At 36.8% G+C, this 20,267-nt stretch overlaps 1 protein-coding gene across 3 annotated transcripts; it reads right to left on the bottom strand.

Annotated features, from left to right (window-relative positions):
* Positions 1-96: 96 nt before the first annotated feature.
* ccdc88aa (coiled-coil domain containing 88Aa) lies at positions 97-20,147 on the bottom strand. 3 transcript variants are annotated; one of them, XM_056749644.1, is made up of 28 exons: positions 19,813-20,147; positions 19,009-19,109; positions 17,822-17,927; positions 14,429-14,498; positions 13,728-13,786; positions 12,927-13,010; positions 12,657-12,797; positions 12,398-12,564; positions 10,854-10,935; positions 10,193-10,351; positions 9,961-10,107; positions 9,737-9,887; positions 8,945-9,241; positions 8,526-8,851; positions 8,330-8,454; positions 8,109-8,250; positions 7,670-7,819; positions 7,416-7,577; positions 6,119-6,396; positions 5,898-6,041; positions 5,635-5,821; positions 5,197-5,342; positions 4,324-4,416; positions 3,997-4,220; positions 3,465-3,557; positions 3,056-3,220; positions 2,027-2,089; positions 97-1,847 (listed from the first exon to the last, which is right to left on the bottom strand). In XM_056749644.1, exons 1-28 carry the CDS (start codon positions 19,870-19,872, stop codon positions 1,174-1,176), a joined length of 4,596 nt encoding a protein of 1,531 aa, XP_056605622.1. In that variant the 5' UTR covers positions 19,873-20,147; the 3' UTR covers positions 97-1,173. The 3 variants fall into 3 exon arrangements, with proteins under 3 accessions (XP_056605622.1, XP_056605619.1, XP_056605620.1); XM_056749641.1 differs by having other exon boundaries at positions 8,526-9,241; XM_056749642.1 differs by lacking the exon at positions 3,465-3,557 and having other exon boundaries at positions 8,526-9,241.
* Between the last annotated feature and the right edge of the window lie 120 nt (positions 20,148-20,267).

Raw genomic sequence — 20,267 nt, 5'->3', positions numbered from 1 at the left:
CTTAAAACATTTGAAGAATGTAAAGATAAATTGTATTGAATCAAAATTAAACATTATTTGTTTATATTCTTAAATACACATACTTAAAATGTAGAAAATAAAAACAACACAAAACAGAAAAAACTAACAGCATATGAAAACAGCATGAAAGCTGAGGATATTTACTGGTTTTAACAAATACAAGGTGCTTTTTACTTTTATTCTGCATTAGGAAATATGGTGTTAATATACATTGCAAAGGTAAAAATATAAATTGCATGAACAGAGGGGCTGAGACACTTTCCACTTGACTTTCTTCTTTCCTGTATATAATTAAAAAATAATATTTATTATTATTTTACGCTTGAATTCATACAAGAATAACACACAAAGAAAAAATACACCTTCACCCAAATAAATTGAACAGGAATATAAAGACAGATGAAGGAAACAGAATGGTACAAATGATAAATCTTTCATTTAAAGTTCCCATGGTTTTGTGTAACAGCCAAACCAAGACAATAACAAAACTATAGACTGTTTACTCTCAGAAGACAGTGCTAAATGTCCCCATGAAATCAAAATTACCCTAATTGTTGGCTCAATTTGGAAAAAGGCAGTATCAGTTCAAATCAAGATATCTGATAAACCACTTTTCAAAATTTATTTTATTGCAAAGCAGCTTCACAGAAAATGGGAGTTTAAAGGAATAGTTCACATTTGTCATTATTTGCTCATCCTCCAATTGTCACAAACCTGTATACATTTCTTTGTTGTGCTTAGAAATAAAGATTTTTCAAGGAAAATTTGTAACAAAGCCGCTTTGGGTCACCATTGACTCCCATAGTAGTGGATGGTGACCCAAACGCCTTAGTTACAAACTTTCATTAAAATATCTTCATTTGTGTTCAGCACAACAAATAAATGTTGTGTTTTGTGGCTACTCATAATCCATTTGCTGATTTCTTTAGCTGGGACCAAGTCCAACTGGTAATATCTGCTATTGATTTTTTTGGCAAAGGCTTACTTCCAAAGTGATTTATGAAGCATTAAAGGTACACATATTTATCATGCGTGTTCTCTGGGAATCCAAACCAAGATGTTCCTTGTGAGCAACATGACTTGATAAAGCCAGACTGGCAGGAAAAATCATCCTGGTCTGGGTGTCCAGATTCTGGTCTGACTGGTATTACCTTAACTAGCCTCACTGAAAATTGTGTTAGTGAAGACTGACTCTATAGTAAACTCAGAATCAAACTTTTTTTCAGTTTTTCTGTCCTCTGCTTTTAAGTCTGTGGTTTCTTTCAAACCCCCCTGGTCACACTGATTCAATTGAGATGCGTTTTTATTCGACAGAGATGCCACAGACCTCCCGGACGCGGTGCTGTGGACACTTGCGCGCCGACTGTTGCCCTCCGAGGTGGAGATGACGCAACTGGCGCGAGGTAAACCGGAAAGATCGTGGCCCGTTTTGGGGCTCCGCATTGGTGTTGCGAAGCAATTCAAACAACCGGATACAGAAGAAGACTTCCCTTGACTCTCGAGAGCAGATTTCAGATCGCCCTCTGTACTCTGAACACTTTGAGTTTTATATAAACCGATGCTGGCTTTGTCCAGCTTGTGGAATGAACGATCTCCAGTGGATCTTCCACTACTGGATCTCCGTACCCCGCTCCTGGAGGAAGAGCCCGGTTCGGACTCGTCATGACCGGGATGGGCTGGAGAAGGGGTGTCACTGGATCTTTGATGTCTGTAGAGGGGGTCTGGGTGGGGACTGCTGTCGCTGGACCAAGCAACATTCTCAAAGCTCACGTCGAACTCACCGCTGCTGCTGGCACTGTGGGCGCGACGTGATTTCCCATTCAAGCCTGTTTAAAATGACAATAAGAATGTTTCACCGTAATAAACAATTAATATATAGAATACATAATATACAGACATAACAAGTCAATTATCCTGACATTATAAGTTAAGTTACTGTAAAATACTCATGACAATAGGATTGTTCAGAAAGATATTTGTGGCAAAGATATTTTTAAACTCTTACTATGATTTTGGTCTTCAGGCCCATTTGCAACACTTGGTGGAATTGTATCTCGTAAATCTTTACCTGCAGGGTGAAACATAAAGGTGCAGTTAGAAAAACAGAGATTGTATTAAAGTTATTGCTTTACACAGAAATATCCAGGTCAGATGATAACTTATATGGTGTGTATTACAAAGCAATGGCAGAAGATTCAAATCATTTTAATGGAAGAATGAGCAAAACTAGCAGCTGATGTTCTGCAAGGTTGCTTAAAGGAATGGTTCACCAAAAATAATAATTTGTCATCTTTTATTCACCCTAATGGCATTCAAACCCTATATGTGAGTCTTTTGTCAGTGAAATGTCTCAATGGTTTTGTGTTCAAACAAAGGAAGTCAAGAGGGGGCAATCTTTAGTTCCAACGTTCTTCAAAATATCTTCTATCGTGTTCTGCAGAAGAAAGAAAATCATACAGGTTTGGAATGACTTGAGGATGAGAAAATGATTGGTCCCTTCTTTAGTATTTTCTAATTCTCTAGTCCATACACAACATGTTTTACTCCCAAATTTAGCACTTATGGATTTAAACCAGCCTCCAACCCTTAGCACGACCCTAATCTTTGGTAAATTCCTGTAATCCACTAAGGACAGCTGATTTCTATGTAGCATGCTCCGTTTCGACAGCCCAGCTAACAAATTTATGTTCTGAGAACGTTTTCCAAACGTTCTGTTTTTGTTGTTGTCTTTTATTTGTATTATTTTATGGTTAGCATAATGTTCCTACAACGTTCTTGCCACAAAAAAATGAATGGAAAATACAACGTTCTGAAAACGTTCATTTGAAACATTAGAAAAACGTTAAAAACTCAAGATTGCTTAACGTTGCTGGAACGTTAATTTATGCTTAGCATAACATTTCTACACCATTCTTTCCACTTAGATTTGTATAAAAATACAATCTTCTGAAAACATGTATTTGGAACAAAAAAAGTTAAGATTATTAGGTTATTAAAGATGAGCAGTGCTGCAACATTCTCTTTCATCATTTACCTTGATTGAGATTTTTTTTTTGACCGTCTATGGCACAGTAATGATGTATGGATGACCATGATGTGGAGTGGATTTTTGACATGACGTTGGAGTGCTGTAATATCTTCTCTGCTTGTTCAGAGTCTTCGTCTAGACCCGCCTCTGCCTGAAGCAGGTCATTCATGGCTGAGATGGAACAAGAGATGAAGATGACAAATGATCTCAAGATGAAGGAGGCCCTGCGGTGCAAGGCTACGACCAGTTCCATTCATTTTAAAGGGCCATACATGGCCATATTATATATAATTTTATGTCAAAAGATAAAATCTGACAGCAGCGACAGCGCTAAGGCTGAAACAAAAGAAATTCAAGACCGTTCTTTATGTAACAAATGAGGATGCTCAGCGGAAAAGCCGACGTCAGGTCTTACACAGAGATCGACGGAAGAGGGACTTGACTTTGTCGGTCCCTCTGTGATCCTTTGCTCGGTTACGCTTAACATGAAACATTTTCAGAGGGATGACTTGAGCACCACGATGGACGACATGAAGACAGGAAGAAAGGGGAAACATGAACATAGTTTACCATGTCTCTGCATATTAGTATTTTGACATGGCAAAAATACCACACATCACCTTTAAACAATGTGGAACACAGCATGCACACGTCAAACTTCACATGCACAGGAAACACATCATATCTTAAAACATGTTTATTCAGATTTATTGGGTTCCTCTTTTATTTCTCTGTAGCAGACGTTTCTGGCTTTGGGGAGCTGAAGTTGAAGATTTTTCTAAACAACAGATGTGAGTTCAGGTTTTTTTCCTTCACACAGCCGTCCCACGACAGTCGACGAATGTTTGCCTGACCACTGGATGCTGGAGCTGGGGCGAACGGATGGATTTTTTCTGGACGTTCCTGATTGGACGGTGAGCGTTTCAGGTAACTGAGATCATACTCACTGCTGCTCTTTCTAGGGGAGGGGCCATCGCCGTTGAGAGAGTTAGAGGCGGATTCCTCCGAGCCCTGAGAACCGGTTAAGGAACCGTTGTCACGGCAAGGCAAGTTATCCAGACCCTCACAGGACTCTGAGTGGAGAGGAGGAGCCGAGGAATGGACGTGTTGCTGGTCGCGACTTCGAGTCTTCATCAGCTTCTTCATCTTTAGCGAAATCCAGTTCTTCTGTCTGCAGTGATGAGAGAGTTCTTTAGAGCTCAAATCACAGAAGATAACACGACCGTGACCGCTCATCAAAACAAACATCTGAAACCGTGTCTGTAGAACATTACCTGCGTGGAGGTGACGGGTCATAAAACTTGTACTGATCCATGATTTTCTCCTCCAGCTTTTCTTTCTGCCTTCTGAGTTCATTTAGTTTGTCTCTGTTGAAACAAACATACAGTTAGAGTTTCTTCTAGAAAACTGTTCATTTTGGGTCACGTATCACCCCAGAATAAAAGAAAATAAATAAGATAATGTATACAAAAAATAAACCAGATAATTCCAACCCTGACTGTGATTAGATGAGCTGCGATCAAGAAGACATTTTTTCAAGTTATAAAAAGGCTTATTTTGACTAAATTATGCACAAGAGTTTATTTGCTATAACAGATAATTCTGTTTTTAAAACATTTCAAAAATCATGTTTTTTATTGTGCATTCCAAATTACATCAATCAAACTACAGTAGGGTTGTTTTAGCCAAGTAATAATATCTCAAACATACAGCAAATGAGCTAAAATTAAATATAGAACCTTGCATTTGATATATTAATAAAGCGCACAGAAGTCAATATAAAAAATAAAAACAATAAATAAAATAAATAAGTAAAATAAATTAGGGTTGTCAAACGATTAATCGCATCCAGAATATAAGTTTGTGTTCTGTGCATATTAATTTTGTATTTATAAACACATCCACGTATATCTATCTAGGAAACATTCATGTGTTTTTATTTATACTTACCAATAATTAAAATTCTATATAAATGTTTATACATTTTCCAATTTTCCATTTTTCTAAAATATATGCATGTGGTTACAAGTACAAAATTAATACGCACAGTACACAGTCATAAACTATGTAAACACAAACTTTAATTCTGGATGCGACAGCCCTAAAATAAATAAATAAAAACTATTTTGCCAAACAATTTCTCTCACATGTATTGTCTTTGTTCCACATAGAAAAGGTCTTTGCTCTCCATGGTCTGATCTAGTAGGGTCCGGTTCTGCAGCATCAGACTATGGATCTGGTCCAGCAAGTGGCGATTTTCTTCTTCCAAGTTTCCCTTCAGCTGGGTCAACAACTAAGACAGAGAACAGAGACGATGTATAAATACTTGTTCAAATATAAAAGATCAGACACTTTGTCACGGAAGTGTACAGGTATGATGTGTTTGAATAATCGACATCAAGCTTTACCGGCAAGATAATATCGGAGCATTTACTGGTGAACATCATGGTTATGCTGGTCCACCAGCTAAACCCAAAACAAACCAGCTTGGACCATGATACTCATGCTGGTCTAAAATAGCTTTTCTAGTAGACCGAAGGGAAAATGTCACAAAGGTTTCTGTCGTGCTTTGATTGATAGTGTACCTCACACTGGTTGCTCAGTTTAATGGTGGTGATGTCCAACTGTTGGTTCTGCTCTTTCAGTCTGGACAGATCGGACTCCATCTGTTTGTGCTCCTGTTTGCTGGAGTTCAGCTGACTCTTAATGTCGCTGTGCTCCATCTGAAGTCCCTCATTTTCCACTAACTGCTTCTGGTAGGTCTGATTCAACCTGAGTAGAGGATGAAGGACAGTGTTTTTATGCTTTTTATTGAGGCAGCAAACACACACATTTACACAACACTCACCAGTCCTTCTCATCTCGTAGTCTTCGGCATTCTGCTGTTGTGTTTCTCTGTGTTAATATCTCATCCTGCATCTTCTGCTGTTCTTCTCTCAGAGCTTTCTTGAATCCTTCCAGTTGAGCTCTCTGCTGAAGTAACGTGTCATACCTGCAGATAAACACACAAAAGGCATTTTGTGTACTTTAAAAAAACTGTCACTAAGAACTGAGCGTGCGTGTACTGACCTGTCCTCCAGTGATCTGTGTTCTATCTCCAGGGTTCGATGGTTACTCTCCAGTGTGGAGTACCTGTGGGAAAGCACCTCCAGCTCGGCCGCCTGTCTCTCGTGCAGGACGCTCAATCTCTCGTGATCTCGCAGGAGGAGTTCATTAACGGTGCGCAGATCTTCTCTCTCTCGTACAGCAGCCTCCCTCTCCGCCTCTGAACTCTGACGCTCCCGCTGCAGCTGGCCATTATGGCCTTTCAGAGAGGCATTCTGGGTAGATACAATGGACCTCTCAACCTGAGACAGACAAGAAGGGGTTAAAGAGAGGCAGACAATTGATCAGAGCTTCTTCAATTTTTTATACAACATTCCAGTATAATATTGTGCGATATTGCCATACATATAATATATAATAATGAAATGTAATATTATAATTAATTATATTTTATTATTTTAAAAGTAATTAGAAACCTAATATTGGCAAAAATATAATATAATAAAATATAATACAGTATTTAATATAATATAATATTTAATAATAATATTTCAAAAGTATTTAGAAACCAAATATTGCCATACATATAATATAATATAATATTATATTGTATTTTAAATTAATTATATTATATTATATCAAAAGTATTTAGAAACTTTATATTGCCTTACTTATAATATAATATTATTTAATATTATATAGTATAATTAATAATTATATTATATTATTAATTAGGTATTTAGAAACCTAATATTGCCATACATATAATGTAATATTATTTAATATTATATTGTATTATAATTAATTATATAATAGTATTTCAAAAGTATTTAGAAACCTAATATTGCCATACATATAATATAATAAAATATAATACAGTATTTAATATAATATTTAATGATATTATTTCAAAAGTATTTAGAAACCAAATATTGCCATACATATAATATAATATAATATAATATAATATAATATTGTATTTTAAATTAATTATATTATATTATTTCAAAAGTATTTAGAAACTTAATATTCCCATACTTATAATATAATATTTAATATTATATAGTATTATAACTAATTATATTATATTATTAATTAGGTATTTAGAAACCAAATATTGGCATACATATAATATAATATAATATTATATTATATTATAATTAATTATATTTTATTATTTCAAAGGTATTAAGAAACCTTCACATTCAGTTGGGCAGCAACATTGTATATGTACAGGTATTTTCCAAAATGCAATCAACTCAAAAAGTTAAAAAACAATAATCAAACTACATTACAAGATTGCACATTCAAGCCGACTCACTTGCAGTTGTGCATTGTGCGTCTGCATAGTTGTGTTGCTCTCCTGCAAGGAAGCTGTCTGCTGCTGCAATGCAACTATTTGTGCATGCAACTTGTCTGACTGCGTCTGCAAGCTCTGCAGCTGAGTCTGCAACGATTGCTTCTCTGCCAACAGCGTTGCGTTCTGAAAACCAAAGGTGAGAATTTGTTAAGAATTAAGTTTGAATTTGCTTTTAGTTGACTTTGGATCCCAAATTTGACGGTCGAAGGACTTACGTTTCTCTCCACCTCTATCAGTTGATCTTTAACCTTGAGCAACGCCCATGTGGCTTTCTGGCTCTCTATTTGCCACGCCCTCTCTGGTGGAGTGCTTTGACAGGACTTCTCCTCCTGCCTTTCAAGTAAAGCTTCATAGTTCTGTTTGACCTACAAAAATAGCTTACATTATTGATTCTCTCTGTAGTTGCAGCAGTTTAACATTACTATGCCAGAGGAGAACTGGCCCTCCTGTTTGAGTCTGGTTTCTCCCAGGGTCTTTTCTCCATACCTGAAAATGCACCTCTAGTTACTATCCATCTCAAACCGCTTCTCATTCGAAATTCTGTTTCACTCGAAAATGCGTCAGAATTTGTTTGAACAGAGACGGTATAAACTGACCACAAATAAAAATGAATTTTAAGAAACTGCAGTGCTAAACATAGAAGAGTTGACTCACAGTTTTCAGATCCTGCTGTAGCTGCTGGTTTATCTTGGACGACTCCTGCAGATGTGGTTCCACACTTGCCATTCTTTCCTTTTTAATCTTCAGAGACTTCATTAGAGAAGACTCCAGCTCTGACTTTAACTGCTGACACACGCTAAGAATAAAAAACAGAGAGACTGCTTTACAATTCTCCCAAATCTCCCTTCATGCTAAAGTATTAGTGTTTGAGTTACTGGTCGCCAGACTGCTGGTCTCCCATTCCCATCTCCTTCTTCAACCTCAACTTCTCCAGTTCGTCAGTAAGTTTCTCAAGATCGGTCTCCTTCTGTTGAGTTATTAATCTCTGGTCCAGCAGTTCCTGCAGAAACACAGATGTCCTTCGAGTATGCTGTATAAATATCAACTGTACAAAAGTGTAAAAATCGGAACCTCTCTCGATGATGTCAGCGACTTCTTGTCCGTCGCAGCCTGTTGAAGCAGCTCTTGGTTTTCCTTCTCTAGAGCTTTAATCTTGATACAGACTTCACTTAAACAGTTGACTTTTGTAACCATGGTATGGTTTTCTTTCTTAAGAATGGCCGACTTCATGCTAGTACTTTCCAAAGAAGCCTCTTGGATTTTCACTCTCTGTCGTTGTCGCCAATTCTCCTTCTCCAAATGTTCCTTTTCTACCTCTTGGTGGCCCAGTCCATGGTGCAGATTGTTCTGAAGGTTCTCAACCTCATGGAGTTCTGATTTGAGACAGTTACCATTTTCTAAGGATGCATGTAGATGTTGAAGGTCAGTGTCGCTGATCAGTGTGCTAATTTCGCCGTTTGTAAACACTAGAGACCCCTTGGGACTCTTACCATCTCCTTGGTCCATTTTACCATTTTCCACTACACATTCAGATTTCTCCTCTGTCATATCTTTTGTCTTCTCAGTAAAGCAGTCAATCATGTGAATCCTTTGATCTTCTTGTATGTTATCTTCCAGAGACGGGTGGTAAGTAGGACATTCTTGACTAATATAAGAGAGTGTGTCATCTGATGTGTGTCTGGTTCCTTGGAGTTCCTCAAGGGCCTTTAGCAACCTCTGGTTCTCTTTTTCCAATTTCAGCAACCTGCTACATGTGCTTTCTGTGACCTCCTGACCCAAGTTCAGCTCTGAAACCGTAAAGACGTAAAAAAAACCCGAAAATCATCGTGCAGCCATGGAAAAGAATTAAGAGAAATCTGTCAAACTGACAGATTTTCCCCCAAAGCATAAACAATTTTTAGTAACATTTGTTATTTTGTTAAAGAATTAACAATATTCAAGGTTTAATTCAACCATTTTTATGTAAACATAAAAATTTAATAGATCTGTCACTGACAAATAAAACTAAATAATTAATAAAAAAATATATTGCCATCTATGATATTAATGTTTTTGTAGTGGGATATACAATTCTTCAATATATTGTTACACCTTTAAAAAACACAGAGCATCTTTTCTGTTATTTTGACCTGCAAATACACGCAAATAAAATCTGTATTTCCTAATAGATCTGTGTACAGCACTCCAATCCAAAAGCATACACAAACTTTTATCAACTATTAAGTTTATGTATTTATATGTATAAATGTAATTGTACAAGTAAGTAAATGTGATGTATTTACCTGATCCTGAATTGTGTTGAGGGTTCTTGCCGAGCTGTTCCAGCTCCCATCCTAGATGTTGTGATTCCTCCATGGTCTGTTTGTGAGACAGCTCCAGCGTTACATTTCTCTCCATCAGCTCCTCTATGAGTCTCCTCTCTACAGTTCTCTCCTAAAGCAACAGCAGAAACATTGAAACCGTAAGAATGCTGTGGATAAGACAGGTATGATTTCCATTTTCTCACCTCCTCAACATCATGAAGTTTTGCCTCCAGCAGCAGGTTGTATTTCTCCAGGTGATGCAGTTTGTCAACTCGTGCTCTCGTGTTCTGTAGCTGTTCCTCCAGCATGACTTTGCTTTCCATCAACACCTGATTATCCTCTTTAAGCTCCTTTCAATCAAAAAAAGTAAACAGAAAGTCAAGATACAAGTTGTAAAAGTGATACAAGCTTTAAGTTAAGTTACTATAAGCTCACCTCTAGCTTGACTTTGTAAAAGTTCATGTTGTGAAGTTTTTCTCGGTAGCGAGCCACTTCACTCTCTAGTATGTCCGCTCTGATGGCTTTTTCTTTCACAGCGTCCAGCTCATCACGGTACATCCGGGCTGCTCGAGCATCTGTTAGAAGCTGCATGTTCTGCCACACACCAGTTGGTTTGTTTTGATTTAAGAATAAAAAAATATTTTTTAAATACAGCTAACTAACACAAACAAACACAATAAAAACTTGATAAAATAATAACAAATACGATTTTTGAAAATTAGTTATCTCATTTTGGAACCAAACTCTTCACATACACATGGGCAAAAAAACAGACTTGAATATTTTTTTACAGAATTTGACTGTATTTTTTAACATATAAAATCCAAAAACTGAAACTTTAAATAATTGTACAGTTATTTCCAGAGTTTTCACATATTTTTAAAATACTGTCAAAAGCCGTCAAATTACAGAAAGACCGCAAATTTACAAAAAAAAATTGTTTTACAGGACTTATGGGTCGATTATCAGAAATAATGCTAGAATTTTAAGTGTGCTGTTTGTAGTCTTTGTCTAAAACTTCAGAGGTCTGGCCTCCAATTAGATGCATTCATTTAAATAATAAAAAAATATATAAATAAAATGTATTTTTCAGCACCTCCTGCTGAAGCTTTTTAAGCTCCGCCTCCATACCGTCCAGGTCCTGCCTGCAGTCCAACAGCTGTTCAGTCTTCTCTTCTCTGTGAAACACAGTAAACAAACATCGACAGACATAAAAACCACACGTCTGGATCAAACTTCTCTGAGTATTTATTTCAAGTCGTGGCCCAGTTCTATTTGCTTTTATCAAACCTCAGAATCAACGCATGACGACCTGCCGACCATGTCGGTAGCACATGACTTAATGTTCCTGTGGCTAGTTGTTAGAGAATTGTGTAAGCAGTGTCTGGGTTTGTTTTTCCGGGAAGCACACATACTGACAAAATATACTGAATGGATTATAAATCGCTTTGGAGAAAAGATTCAGCCAAATGCAAAATAGTGAATGCAAACCACTGTAGCCAAAATATAAGAATGAAAACATAAATTTATACTTGCCAACAACATTGACTAAGTTGATTTGTCAGGACATTAGCATTGCTGCCTGAGGACATATTCCAGAACACACTCTGAGGACTGCAGCAGTGTGAGTACAGTGAGACTTGTAGATGGATGGAAAAATTTTGATGGACAGAAAGATGAATAAGTGAAAATAAAGGGTGGGGGTTAACTGCCTTTTGTATTGGAGGATTAAAGTGGTTCATCAGAATGAGGAAAGACCCTACACTCTGTCACTGTCTATTAAATCTAAAGCAGACTTAAACCCAGACCAAACACACCTGAGCTCAAACCAGTGGTCAGGATTAACACACCGAGAATTATAATCACGGAGATAAAGTTCTGGATTCCACACCATTGAAATCACTATAATGTCAGCATGAAACAAGTTTTATTCCCATATCATGACATATATCCAAGTTAAATGGCTTTGAAATGAGAAGTAAAATGAAGGCAGGATCTGATTTTGTCTGTCAGCCCTGTTGAAAAAGACCGCATATGCTGGTTAGGTAGGCTTTGAGCCATGATAGCAGGTTTGTGCTGGTTTAAGATGGTCCTAAACCAGCTCATGACAATATTAAACCTGCACAAACCAGCTACCATGCTTCAAAACTCCCTAACCAGCATATGTGGTCTTTTTCTTAACAGGGAGGAACTGATTTGTTATTTTTTGTTTATGTAAAAGAATAATGAAGTGCACTGATAAAGCGTTTATAAAAAACACCACAATATTCTATATATGTAAGAATAGTTCATATAGATTTCATGGTGACTTTAAGAGCCTTTTTTCAGTTGATGAATGATAAAACATTGACAGTTAATCTAAATCCATGCAGATTTAAAGGGCTCACACATTTTAAAGATAAAACTGCAGCACGCAAGTTATCTTTTGGTGTGGAGGCTTTAGTTCTCTATATAGTTATAATGTGTTGCCTCTGAATCGATCACATGACCTTGAACACATGATGATGAGCACCATGTACCAGTCGAGCTACAAACTCAGATGCCCTGGATTTGTTTGAGCTGGTCATTGATTATGTCTGTGCATGTCTAGGTCAGTGTGTGTGTGTGTGTGTGTGTGTGTGTGTGTGTGTGCGCGCTCACAGCTCCTGTTGTAGGCGTTTGATCTTGGCTTTAGCATCGGTCAGCTCCAGTGGCAGATGCTGTTGGGATAAAGGGAGCTGGCATCCGGAGGACTCCGTGAGGGAGGGGCTTTGAGTGTACACCGCAGACTGCACCATCTCATTCTCCTGCATCAGCTTTACTATAGTCTAACAGCAGAGAGAGAGAGAATGAGAGGAAGGGAAAAGTTATAATTATCCCTACACCCCCCTGAGGTTCTTATTAAGACTTCTGAAGGTACCTCAAACTGCCGGTCTCGCTGGTCAACTAGCACTTTCAGATCGATGATCATATTTCTGCAAACATTTTCCCATTCCTCCGGACACAAACCCTCCATCTCCAGCCAGTGCAGATCAAAGACGTTCTCCTGACAGTGGGTCACCTACAGCGACCATTTGCACAAAGCATTGCTTTAATAATACATACATCATCATACCACCTCGAAATGAAATAAGACTTATCCTTATTTTCTTAGACAAGCGGGTTTGGATAGATGGATGGATTCCAGAACCTCTTGGATATGAGCTGCGATGGCTGCTTGGGTGTCAAAATCAAGACTCTGGATCTTCTCAATGTACTCTTCTTTCTTTTCACACTGTAAAGCATAATTTTATTAAGGTCAGTGTGAAGTTAGAGAGCAACAAGAGTTTTGGCTCAGTAGCATCATCATGTTTGTGTGTTGTAACAGCGCTGTGGGTCATTTAAAGATATATTTTACAGCAAGAACTTATTTACAATCTTGATAAAGTAAAAACTGTTTTCTGTGTGAGTGACCCTTACTTAATCTAGTGTGTTCACATTGAAAATTCTCAAAAAATAAGTGCACTTTAAGTACCCGGACTCATTTGCACTCGTCTGGGAAACCAATATACTTCCGGTTAGTATACAACCGTTTACTATTCCATTTGGGACGATACTACCCTTCTAAAATCCATACACTACAGTGCATAGTTTATATGTCATTTGGGACACAACTCAAGTCAAACTTCAGATTCAGCAACCATGGATAGAAACAAAAGACCTTAGCTATCAAAACAAAAATCACGACACATTATATACATAAATAATAAAAACAAATGTAAAAAATAAATGTTTAAAGGGGTCATATGACACGGCTAAAATGAATATTATTGTTTGTTTTAGTTGTAATGCAATGTGTATACACACGATTTAAATGCTGTATTTTATATAGATTTTTCTAATTCATGCATGGGCAACTTATAACACACCAAAGATACAGAAAAACATGTATTCACACCATATGACCCCTCTTAAAATAAATAGTATATACATATTTGTGGTAAAATATTACCTGTACAGCACATCCAAGCAACAGTAAGAGTAACCTGTTGATTTCTTCCAGACCTTCCTCTAAAAAAAAACAATCAGATCTGAAAATGACCGTGTGCACATTTAATTCCAACCAAAAATTACTTAAACACACACATCATAATAACAACTTCCTGAACCATAAATGTGAACTTCCCATCTATAAGCCTTCCGTTAGCACTTTAGAATACTGTTTCTTACTTATTGTGTAACTAAGAAGGAATTCCTGCAGAACTAATAATTCCTCATTAATACTGACATCTGCTCTATTAACTATTAAAGGAAGATGTGTTAACTTAACAGTATGGAGTAGCATTTTATGATTTTGTTAAGTAACAGTTAACTAATCTATATCTTTCCAATTTACTCATTCCTGCTTAAGAACTACTATTAGTTATCAGTATTAGATGTCAGTATTAATGAGAAATTACCTATTAGTTCTGCAGGAATTCCTTCTTAGTTACATATTAGGTAAGAAACAGTATTCTAAAGTGTTACCAGCATTCCATATAGAGCTTTCTGTGCAAAAATAAGAGAGTATTTTAACATAAAAAAATAATTCACACCAGCTTTAACATACATTATAATACAGCAAAGTTTCTCTAAGAGCTCCTGACACATGTTCATGTCATTAGATTTAAGCCTCAGGAACAGTTCTGCACTGTTTCTCAAGAGCTGACGTACCACAGAGCGGGTTTCTGCCCAGCAGCATCACGTTGGGAGGTGAAACCATAACCAGCTGATGCAGGGTCTCCTAAAATAGAGACAAATTCAGAAACAAAAGGGATGAGATATACAGAATCTTCTCCCTAAAGACACCTATACTCCATTTAAATAAAAGCAAATACACAGCTTGCTTGCCATCACTTTCTTGCAAGCGTTTAAACTGTTTGGGTGGTATTAATTGTTCTGGAAGAGTAATTGTTCTAAAATATCCCAAATAGCTCAGGAAACTCGTGTGCAGACCCTCGGGGGGATGGTTTAAGTCAATTATTAAACCTTTTTGTGGGACTCAAGGGTTGAGGTCACCAGACATTGCAAAATTATTATTTTTTAAAAGCATGTGAAAGAGCCATTTCAGAGGTACTTCAAGAAGTTTTTACATTGGGATTATTTACCACAGATTCATTAGTGGTTAATAAATCAACACTAGGCACATAACCAGACAACCACAGCAGACAATTTCTTTACAGAGCATTTGAGCTGCAGACAGAAAGGCATTATTAATAATAAAATAAAATGTAATGTAATTTTATGTTTTCTTGTGTTCAGTGGCTGTCTGAGTTAATACAAATTGACAAAAATGTAAGTGGTCTTACTCCGACTGTCACGTTTGGACATAAGGGAATTCATTAAAGCAGATTCTTGCTTGTGTAAAAAAACGTTTTTATTTCTGCTGAATAAACTCGACCAGAGATTGATTCTTCTGAAACTCCTCAGACTACCACAACCCAAGAGAGGATGTCCATTTCAGAGTGATTTCTAATAATGAACTCCAAAATGCTCTATGTAATGTGTTTGATTAAATGAAACTAAAACTATATACATTCATTTTTCATGTTTGTGTAATTCAGCCAATGTTTTTGGATCTCTGTGTAAAATTACATAAAATACCATTTATAAGCAACATGGACAGCACATATATTTAATATTTGTGATTTAACTCTGTTAAATAACATTTATGAAAAAGGTGCTAGTTGTGAGAAAATATAATGAAAAAGAAAAACACGATATTGTGTGAAAAATATGTTTATTTAAAATATATATAAATAAAATACATACACTCACCTAAAGGATTATTGGAACACCAGTTCAATTTCTCATTAATGCAATTATGGTGGTGGTGTAATGGTGTGGGGGATGTTTTCTTGGCACACTTTAGGCCCCTTAGTGCCAATTGGGCATCTTTTAAATGCCACGGCCTAACTGAGCATTGTTTCTGACCATGTCCATCCCTTTATGACCACCATGTACCCATCCTCTGATGGCTACTTGTCTCCACCGTAATATCTCAAAGACTAAAGAACTGATTTTCTGTTCTTCGAATGGGACAGTGATCTGTTCTGATCACTGTTCCATTCTAGTATTGCTATAAATGGTGAAATATGTGAAAGGGTGGAACGTTTTAGGAACCTTGCCATTATATTGGATGACCATCTTCATTTTAATCAGTATGTTCAATGTATCTACAAGTGGGCAAGTCCAGCATTATGGAGGTGACATTTTGCGTAATGGCCGTGACATAAAAATGCTCAGCAAATAAATTTGTTACGATTATATTTAAGCATCTGTTTATATTTTACTGAACCCTTGTTGATAGAGTCTAAACACCAAAAAAAAGACAAAAAATATTCTATTTTAAAAAAGGGAAATAAACATGCGTTGTGGATGTGACAAAAAAAGGACACGTTTTTGGGAGACGATAAACTTTGTAGGATTTCTTTAAAATAAAATGCACAATCCTGAAGCAATAATACCCAATGAACGGAGAAGGGATGCCTCTTATAGAACATACAATAATTACTTAATATAAATTTTCATGTGTCCATTTATGAGGAATATGTAGCATTATGGATCTGACAATCCTGAAAATGGCACTTACCGGACTATGAAAAATCATGTCAAATGCTTTACAAATTTGAAGAGAGATCTCACATGGGTATTTGAACCATCTGTTACCATCTGTGCTGTTACCACAGTAAAAACCGCTAGTAAAAACATATTTTTTTTGTGGTATGATTAACATATTCCCGGAATTGCCCACGTGCTGTAAACAGAGACTTACGGTTCTTTGTAAACGTAAAGATTTGTCTGTGCAGCCCCATCTCCTTCTTCTCTTATATAGAAGTGTTATTTAGCCAGTTCTTATTTATGGTTCCATCTGTTTTTTCCATATGCTTACTGTCGCTAATAAGAACAAACTTCTAAAGATAACTTATCTGGCTGGGAAGATTATCGGTATTCCTAAATGATTAGATTCTGTTATTTTAGCTGTGATTCGGAAAGCACGTACAGTCCTGAATAACCCAGATCACCACTCTATCAGTATTTTATACCCCTTCCATCAGGCCGTAGGTATAGATGTGTAAGAAGACTAACTATAGTAAGAGTTTTTTTCCAACAAAATCTATCTATCTATCCCCTACCTATCCACCTACCTGTAAAAAGTGTCAACTCAAGTAAACACGGGCTTTCACAAAGCCCCACTTTTATACACCAGTTAAAAATCCTAGTCAACAGGATATAACTCCATCATTTGGCTTGTCTGTGTTCTAGGGTAACATCATAACTCTGACCAGTTTAGCCAACCGCATGAGAGAGTGAGAGAGAGAGAAAGGTCTCATGGGATGCGAATTGGGTCATTTTGCAGCTTTGCTGTGGGCCATTGCCGTTTCCTCGCTACTGATTAAACAGATGTTGGCTTAGTGGCCTCATATCTAGGCCAATCTCTTAAGAGGAGGTTGCGGGTCTGGTGGCGAGACTGTTTCCACAAGGACAGATGTGCAGGATGCAAAGTGGGTCCTCTATGGAGGGGCAGGGGTACTGGGAAATTTAGGCAATAACTTTAGACCCTGTTCTTTTATTCGGGGGTCCTCCAATTGTGAATGTACAGAACATACTGTTTTAGAGTAAATCTGAACTTGATATTGAACATGTGCAACTAGCAACAGTGCTTGTTAAATCAAATTTCAACTAGACTTAGTTTAGAAAAGTTAAGAAAAGTTTCCTACCCTTGTTTTCTTCAAAGTTTTAAAAATGAATTAAGCCTGAAACCAAACGAGCCTGCAGATAAATATGACTTATAGAACACAACAAAAAACACCATATATTTTAGGTTTACAGCACAATATTAAAACATATACAAATATATGATGTTTAAGAGCAAAGAACTTTTATGACCTTCTGTTGGTTTTTTATTGAAAAAGAGACTGATTTTGCTAAATTTAATCTCATAGTTCTGTTTTAAAGGGTCAATACATTATCACAAAAAAATCCTAAATCTTCTGAAATCCCTGTTCTTGCACACTTTTTAAAGAAATACTTCAAAAGGTTCCTGGGATTGTTTCAGTGCCTTACCTGGTAGTATGTTTTGATGTGGTAAATGAGAACGGACAGGTTTTGAGCTCTCTGACCGACATCATTATTCACTTTGTTTAAGCCTTGAACGGTCGCTTTGGGATTTCTGCGAAAACCAGAACGTAAAACATTAACTTATTAATGTAGCAAACAAATCACCTAAAACACTGTTCTCGGAACTGTTGAGTATATGATCCTGTGCTAAGGGCAAAAGTAAAAATAGCAATAAAACACAAATCATATTTTTTCCAAGACTTCATTCCTCATCCCAGACACAAGTGCATCATGGTTGTGCCGTGTATGAGGTCACTGTGTCAGGACCTGGACGTTGAGCCGCTATGATGGAGGACAGGCAGATTGAGGCTCAATTCTTTTGACAGTAACCGGCAGTGAGGCAGAAAAACTGTCGAAAGAAATGAGCCTCGATCTGCCTGTCCTCCATCATAGCAGCTCAACGTCCCAGTCCTGAGTCCTGACACGGTGACCTCATACACGGCTCTCCCATGATGCACTTGTCTCTGGGATGAAGTCCGTGCCACCCTCACAAACAAAATCTCAGGACAAACCCTAATCCAACAGCCTCCCCCAATCCATGGGATTACAGAGACCAGTTTCGTACTCTACTGTTTACCATCTCAGCATCTTTACAGATTAGTTTGCTTAGGAAAATACAGTGTAGTGTCTTTATACAGCAGACAAATATGGACAAAACATTCTGCTATGGAGAAAGCAAGACATTTTAGGACACACGTTTTCCCCCCATATGCACCCATCCAGAAATACAGCCCAAAAAATAGACTACAAAGTGTTCCTTCATTGCCATGACAAAGTGCTGTGTTTTGGGCGTTCTGTATGGAACGGGCCATTTAAAAGCTGAAACACATGTTGTGTGCAACAACTGCTGTGGAGGTAATTTTATTGTTAGATATCTAGACAGTTAGCATAATATTTGCATAACACATGGAGAGACAATCGGAGACAAAATTTAACTATGTTAAAGTGCATAGTTTATTTCGGATCAATCACCATTTGTAGAACCATAGTTTTACTAAGAATATCATGGTTAAACTATGGTTACTGTAGAAATAACCATAGTTCAATTTCAAAAAGAGTTGAACGTGTGCTAAAATGTGTTGTAAATACGTATCAAACATTCGTTACAAAAGGTACACGTCACACATACTCACATTTGATCCATGACCTTGTTTAAAAATATGCCGTCCACTAATTCAGTGTATTCAGAGAACATGTTGCTTTCCTGATCACCTAGTTGACCAAATGTCTTAACCTTAAACATAAACAGATATTGACGGTTAACATAACATATAGGATTTGACAGCCAAATTGCCTGTAAACACTTAATCTAAAGTAATTGTGTATGTATATGCGTAAATTGCGTGCCAAAAATGTATAAGCAATAATTATAGATTACATATTTGATGCTGTAACTGGTCCAAATCTCAAATTCATCACTGCAATACAATTTTACATAACTGTCATAGAATATCACACTTTAACTTTGATTTTATTATAGGAAAACTATAATATGGACAGATTGATTACCATTAATTTTGATTACAAAGTGTATTACAGCAAATACCATCTGTAGTTACTGTGATTTGTACTACAAACCTCTCCACAAAAGCATTGTATAGTTAAACCCACAAGGAAAAATACTTTAGCATACTTTGTATGTATAGTGAAGTTTACTCTAGTAAATTAGAGTGATATATACTACAGTGTTTCTGAGCCTTATTTTTGAATCTTAGTAAATTACTTACATATAGTTTAAACGTTCGCTATACAGCACATGAACAAAATGTAGTGATCACTATGATGTATCACAGTACACTATAGTAAATACTAAATAGTTTATTGATTTTTATGCGGAAATCATTGTTGTTTTTTATAAGGCGAGAGACCCGGTGATACAAACTGACACAATGAGCAATGACAAAATTGTAACGAAAAGAAAAAATACTGCAACTTACCCAAGTAACGAGAGGGCTGGTCATAAACTGCTCTAGTATGACTTGCATCTCACACTCCATATTAAATGATCACAGATTTAACAGTCAAAGAAAGTAAAACATTGGAAATAAACCGATCTGAGGAATAGAGCATCCACACAAACCCAGTGTTATTTTAGGCACAGCAGACCGAATACATGCAAACGCATCGTCGGAAGTAAAATATGCAATTCACGCAAAATATTCAAGTGGTTTGTTTTTGGGTCGTCAACACACTAGTTTGTTATTAGGTCGAAAATAAACGCAGATTGTTGCTGTTTAAATCTTCCGTCCTCGACTGCCGCATCCTTCAGACATCAAGCCCAAACTGCAGTGTGCGCGAGAGGTGTTGACTTTCCAGGGTCCATTACTCACTAACAAGTGTAAAGTTATAAAGACCCTCAGACAAAACAATATTGCGTTTCAGTTACTGTGAG

The sequence above is a fragment of the Triplophysa dalaica genome, chromosome 6 (assembly GCF_015846415.1).
Source record: "Triplophysa dalaica isolate WHDGS20190420 chromosome 6, ASM1584641v1, whole genome shotgun sequence".
Taxonomy (NCBI): Eukaryota; Metazoa; Chordata; class Actinopteri; order Cypriniformes; family Nemacheilidae; genus Triplophysa; species Triplophysa dalaica.
The sequence above is the reverse complement of the archived record's forward strand: the minus strand, read 5'-3'. Positions and strand labels throughout refer to the sequence as shown.

Coding starts and splice junctions, on each gene's coding strand:
- ccdc88aa (XM_056749641.1), bottom strand. CDS start 19,872: ATGGAGTGTGAGATGCAAGTCATACTAGAGCAGTTTATGACCAGCCCT. Junction 17,928..19,008: donor AACAAGGTCATGGATCAAAT/GTGAGTATGTGT, acceptor TGGTTTTCGCAG/AAATCCCAAAGCGACCGTTC. Junction 7,820..8,108: donor TACAGCAGGATCTGAAAACT/GTGAGTCAACTC, acceptor CTATTTTTGTAG/GTCAAACAGAACTATGAAGC.